Below are 21412 nucleotides of genomic sequence, written 5' to 3'. Positions count from 1 at the left end.
AAGTTGCAGAGGTATAAGTTTGTTGAGTGTTCCTTGTAAGTTATATGGGGGGTGTTGATTGAGAGGGTGAAGGCATGTACAGAGCATCAGATTGGGGAAGAGCAGTGTGGTTTCAGAAGTGGTAGAGGATGTGTGGATCAGGTGTTTGCTTTGAAGAATGTATGCGAGAAATACTTAGAAAAACAAATGGATTTGTATGTAGCATTTATGGATCTGGAGAAGGCATATGATAGAGTTGATAGAGATGCTCTGTGGAAGGTATTAAGAATATATGGTGTGGGAGGCAAGTTGTTAGAAGCAGTGAAAAGTTTTTATCAAGGATGTAAGGCATGTGTACGTGTAGGAAGAGAGGAAAGTGATTGGTTCTCAGTGAATGTAGGTTTGCGGCAGGGGTGTGTGATGTCTCCATGGTTGTTTAATTTGTTTATGGATGGGGTTGTTAGGGAGGTGAATGCAAGAGTTTTGGAAAGAGGGGCAAGTATGCAGTCTGTTGTGGATGAGAGAGCTTGGGAAGTGAGTCAGTTGTTGTTCACTGATGATACAGTGCTGGTGGCTGATTCATGTAAGAAACTGCAGAAGCTGGTGTCTGAGTTTGGTAAAGTGTGTGAAAGAAGAAAGTTAAGAGTGAATGTGAATAAGAGCAAGGTTTTTAGGTACAGTAGGGTTGAGGGTCAAGTCAATTGGGAGGTAAGTTTGAATGGAGAAAAGCTGGAGGAGGTGAAGTGTTTTAGATATCTGGGAGTGGATCTGGCAGCGGATGGAACCATGGAAGCGGAATTGAATCATAGGGTGGGGGAGGGGGCGAAAATTCTGGGAGCCTTGAGGAATGTTTGGAAGTCGAGAACATTATCTCGGATAGCAAAAATGGGTATGTTTGAAGGAATAGTGGTTCCAACAATTTTGTATAGTTGCGAGGCATGGGCTATGGATAGAGTTGTGAGCAGGAGGGTGGATGTGCTGGAAATGAGATGTTTGAAGACAGTATGTGGTGTGAGGTGGTTTGATCGAGTAAGTAATGTAAGGGTGAGAGAGATGTGTGGAAATAAAAAGAGTGTGGTTGGGAGAGTGGGGGAGGGTGTTTTGAAATGGTTTGGTCACATGGAGAGAATGAGTGGGGAAAGATTGACCAAGAGGATATATGTGTCAGAGGTGAAGGGAATGAGGAGGAGTGGGAGACCAAATTGGAGGTGGAAAGATGGAGTGAAAAAGATTTTGATTGATCGGGGCCTGAACATGCAGGAGGGTGAAAGGCGTGCAAGGAATAGAGTGAATTGGAACGATGTGGTATACCGGGGTCGACGTGCTGTCAGTGGATTGAACCAGGGCATGTGAAGCGTCTGGGGTAAACCATGGAAAGTGTGTGGGGCCTGGATGTAGAAAGGGAGCTGTGGTTTCGGTGCATTATTACATGACAGCTAAAGACGGAGTGTGAACGAATGGGGCCTTTGGTGTTTTTCCTAGTGCTACCTCGCACACATGAGGGGGGAGGGGGTTGTTATTCCATATGTGGCGAGGTGGCGATGGGAACAAATAAAGGCAGACAGTATGAATTATGTACATGTGTATATATGTATATGTCTGTGTGTGTAATATATATGTGTACATTGAGATGTATAGGTATGTATATTGTGCGTGTGTGGACATGTATGTATATACATGTATATGTGGGCGGGTTGGGCCATTCTTTCGTCTGTTTCCTTGCGCTACCTCGCTATCGTGGGAGACAGCGATAAAGCAAAATAAGTAAATAAAATGAATAATATATATATATCTTATCCCTGGGGATAGGGGAGAAAGAATAATTCCCACGTATTTCCTGCGTGTCGTAGAAGGTGACTAAAAGGGAAGGGAGTGTGGGGGGCTGGAAATTCTCCCTTCTCATTTTTTTTTTTTTTTTTTTTCCAAAAGAAGGAACAGAGAAGGGGCCAGGTGAGGATATGCCCTCAAAGGCCCAGTCCTCTGTTCTTAACGCTACCTCGCTAATGCGGGAAATGGCGAATAGTATGAAAGAATATATATATATATATATATATATATATATATATATATATATATATATATATATATATATATGTATATATATATATATATATATATATATATTCAAACTATTCGCCATTTCCTGCATTAGCGAGTTAGCGTTAAGAACAGAGGACTGGGCCTTTGTGGGAATACCCTCACCTGGCCCAATTCTCTGTTCCTTCTTTTGAAAAATTAAAAAAAACGAGAGGGGAGGATTTCCAGCCCCCCGCTCCCTCCCCTTTTAGTCGCCTTCTACGACACGCAGGGAATACGTGGGAAGTATTCTTTCTCCCCTATCCCCAGGGATAATATATATACATATATGGGAGGATATTGATTGAGAGGGTGAAGGCATGTACAGAGCATCAGATTGGGGAAGAGCAGTGTGGTTTCAGAAGTGGTAGAGGATGTGTGGATCAGGTGTTTGCTTTGAAGAATGTATGTGAGAAATACTTAGAAAAGCAAATGGATTTGTATGTAGCATTTATGGATCTGGAGAAGGCATATGATAGAGTTGATAGAGATGCTCTGTGGAAGGTATTAAGAATATATGGTGTGGGAGGCAAGTTGTTAGAAGCAGTGAAAAGTTTTTATCGAGGATGTAAGGCATGTGTACGTGTAGGAAGAGAGGAAAGTGATTGGTTCTCAGTGAATGTAGGTTTGCGGCAGGGGTGTGTGATGTCTCCATGGTTGTTTAATTTGTTTATGGATGGGGTTGTTAGGGAGGTGAATGCAAGAGTTTTGGAAAGAGGGGCAAGTATGAAGTCTGTTGTGGATGAGAGAGCTTGGGAAGTGAGTCAGTTGTTGTTCGCTGATGATACAGCGCTGGTGGCTGATTCATGTGAGAAACTGCAGAAGCTGGTGACTGAGTTTGGTAAAGTGTGTGAAAGAAGAAAGTTAAGAGTAAATGTGAATAAGAGCAAGGTAATTAGGTACAGTAGGGTTGAGGGTCAAGTCAATTGGGAGGTGAGTTTGAATGGAGAAAAACTGGAGGAAGTGAAGTGTTTTAGATATCTGGGAGTGGATCTGGCAGCGGATGGAACCATGAAAGCGGAATTGAATCATAGGGTGGGGGAGGGGGCGAAAATCCTGGGAGCCTTGAAGAATGTGTGGAAGTCGAGAACATTATCTCGGAAAGCAAAAATGGGTATGTTTGAAGGAATAGTGGTTCCAACAATGTTGTATGGTTGCTAGGCGTGGGCTATGGATAGAGTTGTGCGCAGGAGGGTGGATGTGCTGGAAATGAGATGTTTGAGGACAATGTGTGGTGTGAGGTGGTTTGATCGAGTAAGTAATGTAAGGGTAAGAGAGATGTGTGGAAATAAAAGGAGCGTGGTTGAGAGAGCAGAAGAGGGTGTTTTGAAATGGTTTGGGCACATGGAGAGAATGAGTGAGGAAAGATTGACCAAGAGGACATATGTGTCGGAGGTGGAGGGAACGAGGAGAAGTGGGAGACCAAATTGGAGGTGGAAAGATGGAGTGAAAAAGATTTTGTGTGATCGGGGCCTGAACATGCAGGAGGGTGAAAGGAGGGCAAGGAATAGAGTGAATTGTATCGATGTGGTATACCGGGGTTGGCGTGCTGTCAGTGTATTGAATCAGGGCATGTGAAGCGTCTGGGGTAAACCATGGAAAGTTGTGTGGGGCCTGGATGTGGAAAGGGAGCTGTGGTTTCGGGCATTATTGCGTGGCAGCTAGAGACTGAGTGTGAACGAATGGGGCCTTTGTTGTCTTTTCCTAGTGCTACCTCGCACACATGAGGGGGGAGGGGGATGGTATTCCATGTGTGGTGAGGTGGCGATGGGAGTGAATGGGGCAGACAGTGTGAATTGTGTGCATGGGTATATATGTATGTGTCTGTGTATGTATATATATGTGTACATTGAGATGTATAGGTATGTATATTTGCGTGTGTGGACGTGTGTGTGTGTATACATTGTGTATGGGGGTGGGTTGGCCCATTTCTTTCGTCTGTTTCCTTGTGCTACCTCGCAAACGTGGGAGACAGCGACAAAGCAAAGTAAAAAAAATATATATATATATATATATATATATATATATATATATATATATATATATTCTTTCTTTTTCTTTTAAACTATTCGCCATTTCCCGCGTTAGCGAGGTAGCATTAAGAACAGAGGACTGGGCCTTTGAGGGAATACCCTCACCTGGCCCAATTCTCTGTTCCTTCTTTTGGAAAAAAAAAAAAAAAAAAAAAAAAAAAAAAAAAACGAGAGGGGAGGATTTCCAGCCCCCCGCTCCCTACCCTTTTAGTCGCCTTCTACGACACGCAGGGAATACGTGGGAAGTATTCTTAATCCCCTATCCCCAGGGATATATATATATATATATATATATATATATATATATATGTTGAGAGTTGGGGTGAGAGAGTATCATTAAATTTTAGGGAGAATAAAAAGATGTTCTGGAAGGTGGTAAATAAAGTGCGTAAGACAAGAGAACAAATGGGAACATCAGTGAAGGGGGTAAATGGGGAGGTAATAACAAGAAGTGGTGAAGTGAGAGGGAGATGGAGTGAGTAATTTGAATGTTTGTTTAGTGTGTTTGATGATAGAGTGGCAGATATAGGGTTTTTTGGTCAAGGTGGTGTGCAAGGTGATAGGGTCAGAGACTATGATTTGGTAAACAGAGAAGAGGTAGTGAAAGCTTTGCGGAAGATGAAAGCTGGCAAGGCAGCGGGTTTGGATGGTATTGCTGTTGAATATATTAAAAAAAGGGGCGACTGTGTTGTTAACTGGTTGGTAAGGATATTCAATATATGTATGGTTCATGGTGAAGTGTCTGAGGATTGGCAGAATGTGTGTATAGTGCCATTGTACAAAGGCAAAGGGGATAAAGGTAAGTGTTCAACTTTCAGAGGTATAAGTTTGTTGATTATTCCTGGTAAATTATATGGGAGGGTATTGAGGGCATTTATGGATCTGGAGAAAGCATATGATAGGGTTGGTAGAGATGCTTTGTGGAAGGTCTTAAGAATATATGGTGTGGGAGATTAGCTTTTAGAAGTGGTGAGTTTTTATCAAGGATGTAAGGCATGTGTACAAGTAGGAAGAGAAGAGAGTGATTGGTTCCCAGTGAAGGTCGCACTGCAGCAGGAGTGTGTGATGTCCCCTTGGTTGTTTAATTATTTATGGATAGGGTGGTTAGGGAGTCAAATGCAAGGGTTTTGGAGAGAGAGACAAGAATGTAGTCCATTGGGGATGAAAAGGCCTGAGGAGTCAGTTGTTTTGCCGATGATACAGCACTGGTGGCTGATTTGGGTGAGAAACTGCAGAAGTTGGTGACTGAGTTTAAAGAGAGTGTGTGAAAGGAGAAAGTTTTGAGAGAATGTGAGTAAAAGCAAGATTATTAGGTGTAGCAGGTTGAGGGATGGGTTAGTTGGGATGCAAGTGTGAATGGAGAGAAATTGGAGGAAGTGAAAATTGGTGTTTTAGATATTTGGAGGTGGACATGGCAGCAAATGGAACCATGGAAGCAGAAGTGTCATAGGGTGGGGGAGGGTGTGCTGAAGAATGTGTGGAAGGACAGAATGTTATGTACGACAGTAAAGATGGGTATGTTTGGAGGAACAAATTGTCCTTGCAATTTTATATGGATGTGGAATAGGGTAGATCGACACATAAACAGACTCAATTCATGTGTTTCTACACAATAGTATTCTGGGGGGGTTGCATAAAGGCCTGTCTTTTTGCATTGGATCATGGCAGATAAGAATGCTATCAATGTTGAATGTGCCAAGACATATAGGAAATACCTTGACATTGCTGAAAAGCTGCAGATTATTGAGAATCATGAGACATGGGGAGAGTAGCTTGCACCTCTTGCAAGTTATACTTTTGACCAGTTGGTGATTTATGAGCTATTTCATTCTGACTCAGTACTCTTTACTGAACACCTTCATCATTAATGGGATGATATAGAATTCCTTTACAAATATTGGTAGTATTTCATTAATTTATGATACTTGAAAAAATGTGATGTAACAGAAGTGGCCTCTTAACACACCCCTCATCCATACCTTGTTATTCTGTTAGAATGGGTTTACTTTATATGATATGAACATCGGGATAGTGGATTTACTCCTCTAAGAATTTAGTTAATGATTTCTTTGTAATGTATGAGTAAGTCCTGAACAAGTGCTTGGAGCACTAGTGTCCATATTTTACCCTTTTTAAGCTCAGAGGAGTTTCTATAGGCTCAAATTAGTTTTGGTAATGTCCATTTGCTCCTTTTTATGTAAGTGCCATAACAGTTACTTCTTGAAATTTCTAAATCCAATTCTTGTTGCTTTTAATGTTAAGGAAGGTTAGAATTATTAACAGAATATTATAATCCATAGGTTTTAGCACTGGGACACGAATGTCTGAAGTAGAATTTGGTAGCGGTGTAGATGTTGGCAGTGGAGATGGTGGACAGAAGTTGAGTGTGATGATTCTTCCGGGACAGGAAGTAACTATTGCTCGCTACACCCTGGCTCCAGATCACCCACATCTACTGCCCTTCACTCTCACTGCCTCTTCTCACAATCTTACCCCAAGGTAATGGTCTTTACGGTCTTCTTCCTATCAACTTTTTCCCACTTTGACTTATATTGTTCTTTGATGCTATTAAGAGCTCATTATTGGACAGATATTATTATGTTGGGACAGTACGCTATGTTCAAACCATCAGTGCCTGAAAATCCCTTTAAAATGTGGAGCTGAATAGACAGCTGTGTTCTACAGTGAAAGTCCAGTTATTTGACCTTGTTGGGACATGCAGCACGTTGGATATACAGTAACTGGAATTGATAGGTGCATAAACAACAATACTGCATTAAAGAAATATTGAAAAAATACAACTAAAAGAATCGAGATTGATTAATTTGGCAGCATTGTAGCTTATATGTGCTAACTATATAAGACGCGGAAATACTTGCTATGTTTTTTGTTGGCATTGCAGATGGATGACTCACTTTTTTTTTTTATAAAAGTCCAGTATCGATTGGAGCAGCTTCTGAGAAACACAATGAGTGATTCCAGAAATGTATAAAAAAATGCTTGAAATAGTGCCTCTGATGGCCAACTTGCAAAGGACCATAAGGTTTGTTTATGGATCCAGAAGTTGGATAGCCAGACTTTTAACAGGTGATTAACGAATCCTAGCTGATGGTTTGAAAATTATGATACATTGAAGTTGGGTAATCAAGACTTTTTCTTTTAAGTTTAGTTTTCCAAAATTTGCTTTTAGTTTCTGTTGTACCCCATCGACATAAAATATTACATACAGTACAGCTTTCTGGTACAGATACACCACCGATTTTCCGACACTCTTAGTTCCAAAGCATTGCCAGATTGACCATTTTGCTGGATCAACTGTTGTCACAATGATAATTCATCCATACACCTCTAACCCACTAATTATATATCTCCCATGTTGGACTGATAGAAATGTAAATTAAACAAACATTAAATTCAAGTTAAATAAGTAAATGAAATATAGGTACTTGTACAATAGTACATTAGTGAAACAAGATTAAACAAAAATTAAATGCAAATTTATTAATTTCTTTGCTTACAAGGAATGCTGCAGCTCTGCTGCTCCCAAAGTGGCAGATTTTAGACTTTTACTGGAACTGTAAAGCTAATCACAACTTAGCCTGGTCCATTATCATGCTACCTGACAAGTCCACTCCATCATTCCGATGCTGTCGAAACCATTCCATCATCACTCGATTGTGCTCAGGACTCTTACCATCTTTCATTGTTTTTTTAATCTTCATTTGCTTCTTGGAATTGCTGTCTGCATAGAATTTCAATATTTTCTTCCTTTGCTTTTTTATATCATAACCAGTTGATGAACCAATACTGTAGGTATCACACTGCTTTTGCACTGAAACACCATGGTCCATTTTTTTTCAACAGTTCTGATTTATCTTGGATTGATATGGACTGGTGTTTATGTTTGACACCATGACTGACACTCTCATATGTCTTAGAAGCCATAGCTAGGGTTAAATTTAAGCAAAATAAGCTAAGAATCTCACAAAATTGCAGCATCACCACCAACAAGTGCAGTGTAAAGAATGTGAATAAGCGTTCTCGACACATGCCATTTGTGGCCACCCAAGAAACTAGTCTGGTGGCTGTGGTAATTTCAAGTTATCTTATGTAATTTTGTTTAGACTAAAGGAGATGCTAAACCATCAGTTGTCAGAAATTCGGTGGTGTACCTGTACTATCATTTTATTCATAAAAGCTTGATAAATTTAAGATGAGTGTTATCATTTTAGGATGCATATCCTTTTTTTTTGCTATGACCCAAAACGGTTTTAATTATGTAGTGAATGTGCTCTAGTAAGTTATATTCTTTTGCACCTCTTTCTGCTAACTTTCTGAAAAAAAAAAAATATTAATGTAATTATTCTGAAAGCTGATTCAGTGTTGTTTGGATTAGGAATCATATGCATTGTCACTAAAAGATTCCATGAAATACTTTGAGTGTGAACATGAAAACTGGTATTCATTCTTTATTATATATATATGCTTTGTTCATGCATGGCATCAGATTGTGATTACTCTAGCCTTTAACCTATCTTTATGAAAGGCAGCATAAACCTCATCACACACAAAGTCATGTTGCTTAACAGAGTGGTTATTTAATCTCCAAGAATGTACATGTCACAAGCTGAAATGATATAAGTAGTGATAACCACTTTATATTTTGAGGGTGACCATAAAAGTTCTAGGATGTACTTGAAAACTTTATTAAGATTTTATATATTCTTGCGCAATGGGATTAACCCTCCAGGTGCTCATAGATGAAAAGAGCACTTACAGCTTGCATTCAGCCATGCACAAATGCTTACAATAATCAGAAATTTCTGGTGGTAAGGATTATTTATTACCATTTTTTTTCATAAATCAATCTTCCTTAATATTGAATGAATAAAATTTGCATTATGCACCACCAGATACACATTTTATGCTCATGGTCACAATATGTATACTAATGTGTGTGAAAGCACAAAAGTTACTAGTTTGAGGTGTGGGAAGGTAGCCTCACTAACCTTAAGATGCATGATATGGCCAGATGATGTATACAAAACGGTTATAAACATGTCAGACCATAGCACTTCCCTTTAAACCCAAAGATAGATTTTAGTGGTTTCAGAAGTGGTAGAGGATGTGTGGATCAGGTGTTTGCTTTGAAGAATGTATGTGAGAAATACCTAGAAAAGCAAATGGATTTGTATGTAGCATTTATGGATCTAGAGAAGGCATATGATAGAGTTGATAGAGATGCTCTGTGGAAGGTATTAAGAATATATGGTGTGGGAGGCAAGTTGTTAGAAGCAGTGAAAAGTTTTTATCGAGGATGTAAGGCATGTGTATGTGTAGGAAGAGAGGAAAGTGATTGGTTCTCAGTGAATGTAGGTTTGCAGCAGGGGTGTGTTATGTCTCCATAACTGTTTAATTTGTTTATGGATGGGGTTGTTAGGGAGATGAATGCAAGAGTTTTGGAAAGAGGGGCAAGTATGCAGTCTGTTGGGGATGAGAGAGCTTGGGAAGTGAGTCAGTTGTTGTTCACTGATGATACAGCGCTGGTGGCTGATTCATGTGAGAAACTACAGAAGCTGGTGACTGAGTTTGATAAAGTGTGTGAAAGAAGAAAGTTGAGAGTAAATGTGAATAAGAGCAAGGTTATTAGGTACAGTAGGGTTGAGGGTCAAGTCAATTGGGAGGTAAGTTTGAATGGAGAAAAACTGGAGGAAGTAAAGTGTTTTAGATATCTGGGAGTGGATGTGGCAGTGGATGGAACCATGGAAGTGGAAGTGAATCATAGGGTGGGGGAGGGGGCGAAAATTCTTGGAGCCTTGAAGAATGTGTGGAAGTCGAGAACATTATCTCGGAAAGCAAAAATGGGTGTGTTTGAAGGAATAGTGGTTCCAACAGTGTTTTATGGTTGCAAGGCATGGGCTATGGATAGAGTTGTGCGCAGGAGGGTGGATGTGCTGGAAATGAGATGTTTGAGGACAATATGTGGTGTGAGGTGGTTTGATCAAGTAAGTAATAATAGGGTAAGAGAGATGTGTGATAATAAAAAGAGTGTGGTTGAGAGAGCAGAAGAGGGTGTTTTGAAATGGTTTGATCACATGGAGAGAATGAGTGAGGAAAGATTGACAAAGAGGATATATGTGTCAGAGGTGGTGGGAACGAGGAGAAGTGGGAGACCAAATTGGAGGTGGAAAGATGGAGTGAAAAAGATTTTGAGTGATAGAGGCCTGAACATGCAGGAGGGTGAAAGGCGTGCAAGGAATAGAGTGGATTGGAACGATGTGGTATACCAGGGTCGACGTGCTATCAGTGGATTGACCCAGGGCATGTGGAGCATCTGGGGTAAACCATGGAAAGTTCTGTGGGGCCTGGATGTGGAAAGGGAGCTGTGGTTTCGGTGCATTATTACATGACAGCTAGAGACTGAGTGTGAACGAATGTGGCCTTTGTTGTCTTTTCCTAGCGCTACCTTGCGCACATGAGGGGGAGGGGGTTGTTATTTCATGTGTGGCGAGATGGCAATGGGAATGAATAAATGCAGACAGTATGAATTATGTACATGTGTACATATGTATATGTCTGTGTGTGTATATATATGTATACGTTGAGATGTATAGGTATGTATATTTGCGTGTGTGGACGTGTATGTATATACATGTGTATATGAGTGGGTTGGGCCATTCTTTCGTCTGTTTCCTTGCGCTACCTCGCTAGTGCGGGTGACAGCGACAAAGCAAAATAAGATAGATAAATAAATAGATTTTAGCAAATATGTATGACATCAGCACACAAAAGGGAATCTAAATTTATGCCAAAACAATGTAGATTATTCAGCCTAATGTTGCACAAAATCAGAATATACAAAAGAGTTGAAAAAGACATGTTACAGAAAATGTTAATAACAATTTTAAAAACAAAGACCTACATGGATTTGTACCAGGTAAAAGTACACAGACACAACTACAAGTTCACTATTATTGCTAAGGCAGAAAAAATCCAGTTTTTTAATAAATTCATCGGAAGTAAATTGTCACTTAAAATGCAGCTATTCAGGTTAAGGGATTCAGAGGGAAAAATTGTTGAGGATAATGTAAGGGTATGTGAAGAACTGAATAATGAGTGTAAGTGTTTTCACAGTGGAAGACACTACAGCCCCAATACTAGTAAGATGGCAATGGGAAGGAGGTTTATCTAGAAAAGACAAACAGAACACTGAATGGTCCTGGCCCATGCAAGGCTCATGGTCCTTATGAAATATCACCATCACTTACATAATTTGTGCCTCCTTAGTCACACTGATAATTGGCAGGTTATTCTCTTTGAGTTATCTGGAGGCCTTTTAACTTTTACCATTTTAATCTGCAAGCTTCTGATATCTTACACTGTCACAAAGAGCCTCATAAGGACTTACTGGTCTGGTACTGTTTGAATTTTTTTTTTTTTTTTTTGGGTATTCTCTGTATTCCTTTGTATATTTGCTGAAAGTGTGTGCAGGTTCATGGGACAAGCCTCTTAAAAGACTGTTCAAGATGTCGCTGAAGAAAGGCAGAGTGCTAAGAGAGTAGAAAAAGGCAAACATTATGACCATCTATAAGAAAGGAGATTAGGAAGAAGCACTGAATTACAGATGGGTCTCCCTTACCAGTGTGGTCTGTAGGGCTCTGGAAAAGAATATCAGACAGGAAATGGATGACTTTCTGTTGTGGAGAAATTACCTAAGAGAGAAGCAACATGGTTTTGTGGCGAAATGTTATCTTAGATTCTTGTAAGTACAGGAAACATTTATTTTCATAAAAATTTTTGTCACTATTGAGGTATCACCAAGTCAGAAATGCTATACTTTCAGGTACCGTTTTAAGATTATAGTCTGTCATGTTTTTCATCCAAAAGTACCGAGCACAAGTAAAACATAAGGTGGCTACGGCTAAACCTTTGAAACTGACGTGAATGTTGATGCAACATCCATCTCTTCAGATTATTCATGAAGGATAAAAGTTTCTCTTGCACCTTAGACCCAAATCATTTCCAGGGTTGTCACGAGACACTGTTTTTGTAATTTGCAGTCTGTGTTTCAAGTTAGCTGGAACTTTAAAGCTTTGACATGAAAGGTAGTGTGTTTGATACTTTTGGTTTCTAGCACACACATGAATGTTACATTTATATCCAAGGTGCAGAAATAATTGAAGCAGTATACCATCATGTGTGTTCATTTAGAAGATATCCAGAAAGTTAAAGAGTAATTTGATACAGTTTTTAGTCACAGGGTAGGATGTTAGGAGCATAAGAGGTCTATCTTGTGGAACTGGAAATCACTGCCCTTGAATAACCCATAAAGGTTGGTAAAGATATCACAGTTTTGCAATATTAATTTTCCTAAAAGGTGCAAGTCTCTCTACACTTGATTTACCTCTTGGAAATGAGAACAGAGTTAATCATAATAGATAGTTGGATGGATAGATAGACTGAAAAGTTTTGAGAGAAAAGTGCATTTCTCTGAGCTTTATAAGGTGGCTGATATCTTTTTTGTTGTTCAAAGATTGGTTTACAGAAGTTTCTATTTTCTGTGTGTCCTTGATATATATACATTATCATTGATCTTGTATCTCTACTGTCTGTTAGTCTCTCATCAGTTATATGTAAACTTTTGGAGCCAATTCCTAGAGATGAAATTGTAGCCTATCTGGAACAGCACAGTCTGATCAATAATACACAGTATGGTTTTAGAAGATGAAGATCATGCCTTACGAACCTCCTTGAATTTTATCATACAACATTCAATACCCACAACAAGACAAAAACAATAGATGTAATATTTCTAGACTTCCAGAAAGCTTTTGATAAAGTCCCCCACATTATATTGATGCACAAAGTCATGACTTGGGGATTATTAGTTGCATAGCATATTGGATAGAAGCCTAGTTACGTGGTAGGAAGCAGAGAGTCATAATGAATGGGAAATCATCACGGTGGTCACCCGTTACTAGTGGAGTCTTTCAGGGATCCGTACTTGGGCCTTTGCTTATAATCATCTATATTAACGATAATAACGTGGGAGCTAAATAACCTAGTGTCCAAATTTGCAGAAGACAAAGATTGGCAGTGCCATATTAACTGAAGATAGGCTAAGATTACAATAGGATCTAGTTAAGATTGCTGAATGCTCTAGTAAATGGCAATTGCCATTTAGTATCAATAAATGTCTGCTGTTACAAGTAGGAAACCTAAACAAAAAGTTTGATTATGAACTGATGGGCCACAAGATAAAGGACACTCCTAGTAATTTCAAATTCTCCCAGCATTGCAATGATGCTGCCAAGAAAGCAAATAGGATATTAGGATTTATAAACAGGAACTGTATTTACAAAAGCAAGGTTGTGATGTTGCCACTATACCTAAGTTTAGTTAGATCACGCTTCAAATAGGTAGTGCAATTTTGGATCCCTTACTTAAGTAATGACATTCTTAAATTGGAGGCATTCCAGCAAAGAGCAATTGAATTGATTCCTTCCTTGCATAACAAACCATATGAGGAGAGATTGTGAGAATTAAACTTCTTCTTCTTTAGCAAGAGGTGCCTCTGGGGCAGATTGATAGAATGTTTCAAAATACTTAAGATTCAACAATGTTGATAATGAACAATTCTTTATCACCAGCATTACTGATGAGAGGAAATGGATTCAAAGTTAAGAGGTCATCGAGGTGATCTAGACTATACAAAGTATTTTTTTTTACCAATGACATTATTGATGCAAGGAATGAGCTCCCAGAAAATGTTGCTCAGATCAACACCCTTAATATCTTCAAAATTAGGCTTGATTTTCACTTGGTATATTATGCTACTTTCTCAGCCATTGATCTCTCCCTAACCATGTTGTGGTATCAAACTAACATTGATTAACCCATGTCACTTGCTTTGAGAGAGTAATTAAAAATTACTGTATCATCCTTCAACATTAGGTGTAATATAGATAATCAAGAGGCTGGACCTCAAGGTTATCCTTAGTATTGCTTTTATAACAAAAAGTGAAGAGATGTATGTTGTTGGTGATGGGTTGCTTGACATATTCATGTTCATTCTACCTTATGGCTTTTCTATGAAAATTTCCTTTAACCGTATTAATCCTGGAAGATATTTTTTTCCACCTGTTTTCCTGCCAGCATGTGCTAGAGGGAGTGGAGGATGGGGAGAGAGCCTTTGCTCTGCAATGCTTTTCTCCTACTGCTTACAAGGGGGGGGCTTTTCTATTGTTTTTCCTTTTTTTTTCTTCACGTTAAGGCCGGACCACCTCGCTTGGACTGTGGATTTTCATGGTCTGTGTACCTATGTACCTCTATGTAACTCTCAAACAGGAAATGTGCAGCTTATTATGTGTAAGCCTGTTAACCTTTCAACTGCATGATTCACCTGAAATGATGTTCGCTGTGGGTAAAAAAATTACCCTTACAGAATATCTTTATTTTATATTTTATTGAAGAAAATACCTAAAATAGCTCTATACTTTCCTCTCTATTGGTGTGGAAGGGTATGAGTGGATGGAGAAGGACCATAGATGGTACTTGGTTGTTCATTATCTATGTATGTATACAATGATTATGGCTTTTCAAGGTGTGATTTTGTTCTTTATACATCTAAACCATTTCACACAGTTTTTTCCCAGACGTGATTTCTAACATCTCTTTATGTACCATGTACTTATTTTATACATGCACACTTTTTACTATATATATACATTATGTATCCCCTAGGATAGGGGAGAAATTACTTCCCATGCATTCCCTGCCTGTTGTAGAAGGTGACTAAAGGGGATGGGAGTGGGGGCTAGAAACCCTCCCCTCCTTGTATTTTAACATTCTAAAAGGGTAAACAGAAGAAGGAGTCATGCGGAGAGTGCTCATCCTCCTTGAAGGCTCAGATTGGGGTGTTTAAATGTGTGTGGATGTAACAAAGTTGAGAAAAAAGGAGAGCTAGGTAGTATGTTTGAGGAAAGGAACCTGAATGTTTTGGCTCTGAGTGAAACGAAGCTCAAGGATAAAGGGGAAGAGTGGTTTGGGTATGTCTTGGGAGTAAAGTCAGGTGTTGGTGAGAGGACAAGAGCAAAGGAAGGAGTAGCACTACTCCTGAAGCAGTTGTGGGAGTATGTGATAGTGTAAGAAAGTAAACTCTAGATTGATATGGGTAAAACTGAAAGTGGATGGAGAGAGGTGGGTGATTATTGGTGCCTATGCACCTGGTCATGAGAAGAAAGATCATGAGAGGCAAGTGTTTTGGGAGCAGCTGAGTGAGTGTGTTAGCAGCTTTGATGCACAAGACCGGGTTATAGTAATGGGTGATTTGAATGCAAAGGTGAGTAATGTTGGCAGTTTAGGGTATAATTGGTGTATATAGGGTGTTCAGTGTTGTAAATGGAAATGGTGAAGAGCTTGTAGATTTGTGTGCTGAAAAAGGACTGGTGATTGGGAATACATGGTTTAAAGAGAGAGATATACATAAGTATATGTACGTAAGTAGGAGAGATGGCCAGAGAGCGTTAACGGATTATGTGTTAATTGATAGGCTCTTGAAAGAGAGACTTTTGGATGTTAATGTGCTGAAAGAGGCAACTGGAGGGATGTCTGATCATTATCGTGTGGAGGTGAAGGTGAAGATTTGTGAAGGTTTTCAGGAAAGAAGAGAGAATGTTGGGGTGAAGAGAGTGGTGAGAGTAAGTGAGCTTGGAAAGAGAACTTGTGTGGGGAAGTACCAGGAGAGATTGAGTGCAGAATGGAAAAAGGTGAGAGCAAATGACATAAGGGGAGTGGAGGAGGAATGGGATGTATTTAGGGAAGCAGTGATGGCTTGCACAAAAGATGCTTGTGGCATGAGAAAGGTTGGGGGGTGGGCAGATTCGAAGGGGTAGAGAGTTGTGGGATGAAGAAGTAAGATTGTTAGTGAAAGAGAAGAGAGAGGTGTTTGAATGATTTTTGCAGGAAAGTAGCACGAATGACTGGGAGATGTATAAAAGAAAGCGGCAGGAGGTCAAGAGAAAGGTGCAAGAGGTGAAAAAGAGGGCAAATGAGAGTTGGAGTGAGTGAGTATCATTAAATTTTAGGGAGAATAAAAAGATGTTTTGGAAGGAGGAAAATAAAGTGTGTAAGGCAAGAGAACAAATGGGAACATCGGTGAAGGGGGCTAATGGGGAGGTAATAACAAGTAGAGGGTGTAGAACTGATGAATTTTGTGGACTCATCCTCCTTATCGAACATTATGGTTAGTGATAGTGCTGTGGGAGAGGAAACAGAGTGCATTCACTACCCCTTTTTTCTGATAATCATAAGAAGTAAGAGTATTGTTACTGAGAGATAGATTCTGCAGTGGGGTAAATCTGTGTTTTTAGAATCTGTAAATGACCAGTGAGACCACTGCATTGATTTTCGTATGGGATTAAGAGTATGAATTATAGATGTGAGTTATTTCTGGGCTAGATGTTATGTAGATATTAGATTGGTAAGGATGTTATGTAAACACTGGTGCAGTTACCCTTTACCATTGGCCTGTTAAGGGTAAGGCACTAAAGGCTAAGAAGTGGCACTGGAGTTCACTAGTTATGGAGACTTTTGCTGTGGCCACCTCCTTGGGGGAGTTCCTAGTGGATATGGATTAGATGAATAGGTAGGTAGATGGATATATAGATAGATGTTAAAGTTTTAATGCCCTCATCTTGCCTATTCTAAGATAAAGGAAGTTTAGTTCAGAAGTGCTATTTTATTCATTTGTTTATTTTTACTATACCTTAAAGGTTTTGTCAAAGAAATTTCCCATTTTAGAGAACAGTATGGTGATAAGTCTAGCCTTTAAAATTTAGCCAGCCATAGGGTTCAGGTTGGGTATCCCAGTTGTGTGACTTAATTCCTTCACAAGGCAGAGGCACGCACTTGATCTATCATCTATAAATGGGAGCAAAGTTAAAGGTGATATATTGATAAGTTTAAGTTAGGTTTTCTACTTTGCACTCACACTTATGGAAATGAAGTGAATTGGTATAATCAAAAACTTCTTACTGTTTAGTGATGCAGAGCTGAGACTGAAGTTGGCAAGCAACACAGGAATGGGTACTGTAGCCCCACAAGTAACCTTTCATGCAGTTGCTCCACCTACCACAGCTGCCATCATGTCCAGGACCTCAGGGCCTCGGGAACAAAGTGTGCATTTCTCATCAGACACTAAAGCAATCACTTGGACTATATCTCAGTTTCCTGGTAGCAGCTATGCTCAAGCATTTATTCGAGTAAGTGATTTTCAAATATTTATTTGTTTTACATTAACATTTTCAGACATACAACTTTACCAAATGGTGTTTGCATTTCCCAAATATTCCTGTTACTGTAGTTGTATCATGGGCATGAAGGGTGTTGGGATATGTTGAATATGTGCTTTTAGTGTTTCAGGGGTGGATGATGTCCTAGGTGGAGATAGTAAGTGTTTCTTGTTTGGTCATTTCATTGAATATTTGTTTTGTCAAGTGTTATGTTTATTGAAGTGGGGCAGTTTGTGAGTAGCAGTTGCTGGGGCAGACTTTTTATTTCTACTTAGGGTTAGTTATTTCTTATGGAGTGGTTATAGTGGGAGGAATTTATTGCTGTTGCAAAGAACTGACTGCCAAGGATGTTGAGGTGGGATTTCATTTTGTAAGTGTTGAGAGTTTGTGGCTGCTAGATAGCCAGTGATGTTTCCAAGTGCTCTATTTTCTTTGGTTTGCAGCTTTGTTATTTGCTTTTGAGAGAGTGGATGATTAGGTAGATGAGGAGGCATAGTTTAGGGTTCAGTGTATGAATTGTGTTAAGAGATTCTTTTCCTTGTCCAAATTTGGTACCAGTTAGATGTTCAGAGGGCATTTAGTTTGTGTGGTGCTTTTTTTGTTGGTGTTTTTGGTATGGGAAATGGATTTCTTGTGTGGATTAGATGTGGTACATAAAAAAGATTAGTTATTTTTTGTAAAGTAACAGGAAGATGTAGGTTGGATTCAAGTTTGTCAGAAGTTATGGAAGACTTCTCTGGAGATATAGACATTCTGTTCTAGATGAGCCATTTTTGTGACTGTGTAATGTAGTGCTGCTTGTTTCTTGTTGCTAATGTAGTGTCAGGGTGTTATGATGTTATTGCGAAATCATCTGCATGTCGTGGGTTGTTGGAGGTAGTAGGAAGTCATTTAGGATGTAATTGAAAAAGCTTGGAGAAACAATTGTTACTTGGGGAACTCCATCATAGACTTTTTAGTGTTATATAGGTTAAGGCATTGTGAGTGGCTCTGGCAAGGGGGCAATCTTTGAAATTGATCAAACCCTTTTTGCCATTGTTTCTTATGGTGGCATCAAGTACTTTTTGAGGTGAGGATGTGTTAAGGGTTAGTGTCAAAAGCTGTATTGGTGTCTATGGCTGCTAGTTTTATGCACGGATGGAGTTGTGGTTGGTTGAAGCCACTTGAAATATACTCCTTCCAGGCCCCCAACCCATCCCCAGTAGACTGCATACCTACTCCTCTCCCCAAGGCCCTTCCATTCATCACCATCACCACCATCATCTATAAGCAGATTAAACACCCATAGTGACATCACACACCTTGCCACAGACCTCGCTTCACCTTAAACCACTCATGCTCCTCTCTTCCATTGCACACATGCCTTACTCTCTTGATGAAAATTCTCACTACTTCTAAGAGCTTTCTTCTCACACTTAATTGAGCATCTTCTACAGAGCATCTGTATAAACCCTTTCCAGATCCATAAATGTTACCTACAAACTAAGAACACATGATTCTTACATTCTCTACCACTCCAGAAACCAAATTTTTTCCGAGTCTGATACTCTGCATGCCACCACTCTCTCAATCACTACTCTTCCCTACAACTTAGCTGATTTATTCAACAAACTTATACTTCTGTATTTCAAACCCTCACCTTTGCCCCCCTTGCCCTTGTACAGTGGCACTATACAGGCATTCCACCAAATCCTCAGGCATCTCACTGTGATCCATACACTCTAAAAATCCTGCATGACCAGTCAATGACAGAGGTACCTCTTTCTTAACAAATTCAAGTGCAATACCATTTACTCCACCTGCCTTGCCAAATTTGATATTATGCAAAGGCTTCCATCACCTCTTTTCTCCTCACCACACCACTTTCTATGACTCTCACTTTGCATACCTCCCCTACCCAAACACCCTACATCTCCCACGGTGTCATCAAGCATATTCAGCAGTCCCTCATAGTACTTATTCCATCTCCTCTTCATCTCATCCCTGGCTGCGAACACTTTCCCAAAAGCCCCCTTCACTGTGTTCCCATTTGTTCTTTTTTTCACACTATTAACCTTCTTCCAAAAAATATTGTACTCTCCCTGAAATTTGTTGATACTCACTCACCCCAACTCTCATTTGACCTCTTTTTCAGCTCCTGCACCTATTTCTTGATCTACTGCATTTTTTTATGCATCTCAAACTCACTCATACTCCTTTCCTATAAGTAATGCCCATAAATATCTTTTTTCCCTCATTGGCAACTTTGTCATCCCACCACTCACTACCCTTTCTCATCTGCTTATTTCACACTCCTCTTGCACATACCAGTAGTGCTTCCCTAAACACCTGCCATTCCTCATCCAATCCTTTGGCTTCATTTACTTTCACCTTTTTGGCATTCTACACTCAGTCTCTCCTAGTCCTAGTATCTTCACACAAGCCTCTTTTTCAAGCTTACTTACTTTCACTACCCTCTTTTCACCCATATCTGAAACTGTACAAATCTTCACCCTTGCTTTCAACAGGCAGTGATCAAACATTCCACCAGCTGCCCCTCTCAGCCCATTCACATCCATGAGTCTTTCATTTGCATGCCTATCAATTAATACGCAATCCAGTAAAGCCCACTTACTATCTTTCCTACTCCTTCCTATTCTTACATGTCTCCCACTTTTTAAGCCAGGTATTCCCAGTCACCAGTCTTTTTTTCACCACTTTACTCCACCAGCCTTTCACCAGTTCCATTCACATCACTGAATGCCCCTTATCCTCCAGTTATGCCCCCACCATCCACATTACTCATTTTTGCATTCACTAATACCCAGTTTCTCAAATCAAAACAAGTGACACATTCATATAGCTGCTCCCAGAACACTTTCCTCTCTTCATTATTCTTCCTGTGACTAGGTGCCAGAGTCATAATAATCACCTTGATCTCACAGTACAATTTCACTTTTATCCACATCATTTTAGAGCTGACTTTCTTACATTCTTTCACACATTCCCTAAAATCTTTTTTTAACAGATGGTCTGCCACTAAGCTCTTGCCATAAGCATCACACTAACCCCTACTTGTACCCCAAGACTCTTTCAAACTATTCTTCCCCTTTACCCCTAAGCTTTGTTTCACCTATTGCCAGAACATCCAGGTTCCTTTCCTCAAACATTCTACCTGTCTCTATTTTTCATATCTTGGTTACATCCAAATACAAGAAGAGGAGGGTTTCCAGTTTCATGCTCCCACCCCTCTTCGTTGGTTTTTGTGAAATGCTTGAAATACATGTGAAATATTATTTCCCCCAAGTCACAGGGATGTATGTATATGATATTTATTCATATATGAGTATGAATATTCTTTCTCCCCTTGTCCCAGGGGCTTACAGTGTTCACTAAAATCTTGTCCAGCTCCCCATATATTTTCAGAGACACTGTTACACTCACATTTTAGAACTTTGTTATCTCTCCTTTGGCCTTGATTACCATCTGCAGATGTTTGAGAATGTGGCATTGGCAAGGTTCCTGAAGTATTTTAGGTCCATGTTTTGGGTTCATAGGGTATTGATCTCTGAGATAAGGCAAGACAATGATGAGTTACTGCAGGAAGCAGCTGCCTGATCATGTGTTCTGAGCACCCAGTGCACCTAGCAGTCTCATTTGTACTGATATTTTCATTCTTCAAGGGAAGAATTTGGGCTTTCTTTTACTAAGAAAGGTAAGAGCCAACCATTTTAAAGCTTATTTGGAAGAAATACAGCACCTAGAGGTGAAATTCCCAAAATGAAGGGGTAGTAAGAAAGATTAAAGGAAGAACATCCTTCCCTAAAGATAGCCTGAGGCACACTCAGGTGGGTTACTGGTGTTTACACCATTAGAAACACTAGGCTCAATGATGAGATGCGTGAAGATTTCACCCTAAGAGCATCATATGCATGTACCCACAATGAAATTGAGTTCTGTATCGCCTTTGAAGATATAAGGTGGGCAGACAGCGCTTTTTGCAGACACTGTATATACTGTATTTATATCCCTTGGGATAGGGGAGAAAGAATA

The 21412-nt window shown here is 39.7% G+C and overlaps 2 protein-coding genes across 2 annotated transcripts in view; one reads left to right on the top strand and one right to left on the bottom strand.

Moving 5' to 3' along the window:
* The window catches only part of LOC139756016 (ryanodine receptor-like), a 494517-nt gene that overhangs the window by 310140 nt on the left and 162965 nt on the right, over window positions 1-21412 (bottom strand).
* Window positions 1-21412, top strand: part of LOC139756020 (AP-4 complex subunit mu-1-like) — a 68815-nt gene that overhangs the window by 36173 nt on the left and 11230 nt on the right. Inside the window, exons 7-8 of the mRNA XM_071674965.1 lie at window positions 6389-6587; window positions 17131-17350. Of these exons, the coding sequence (XP_071531066.1) occupies window positions 6389-6587; window positions 17131-17350 (419 nt within the window). The remainder of the gene's footprint in view (window positions 1-6388; window positions 6588-17130; window positions 17351-21412) is intronic.

Source organism: Panulirus ornatus, chromosome 20, assembly GCF_036320965.1.
Source record: "Panulirus ornatus isolate Po-2019 chromosome 20, ASM3632096v1, whole genome shotgun sequence".
Lineage (NCBI taxonomy): Eukaryota > Metazoa > Arthropoda > Malacostraca > Decapoda > Palinuridae > Panulirus > Panulirus ornatus.
The sequence above is the reverse complement of the archived record's forward strand: the minus strand, read 5'-3'. Positions and strand labels throughout refer to the sequence as shown.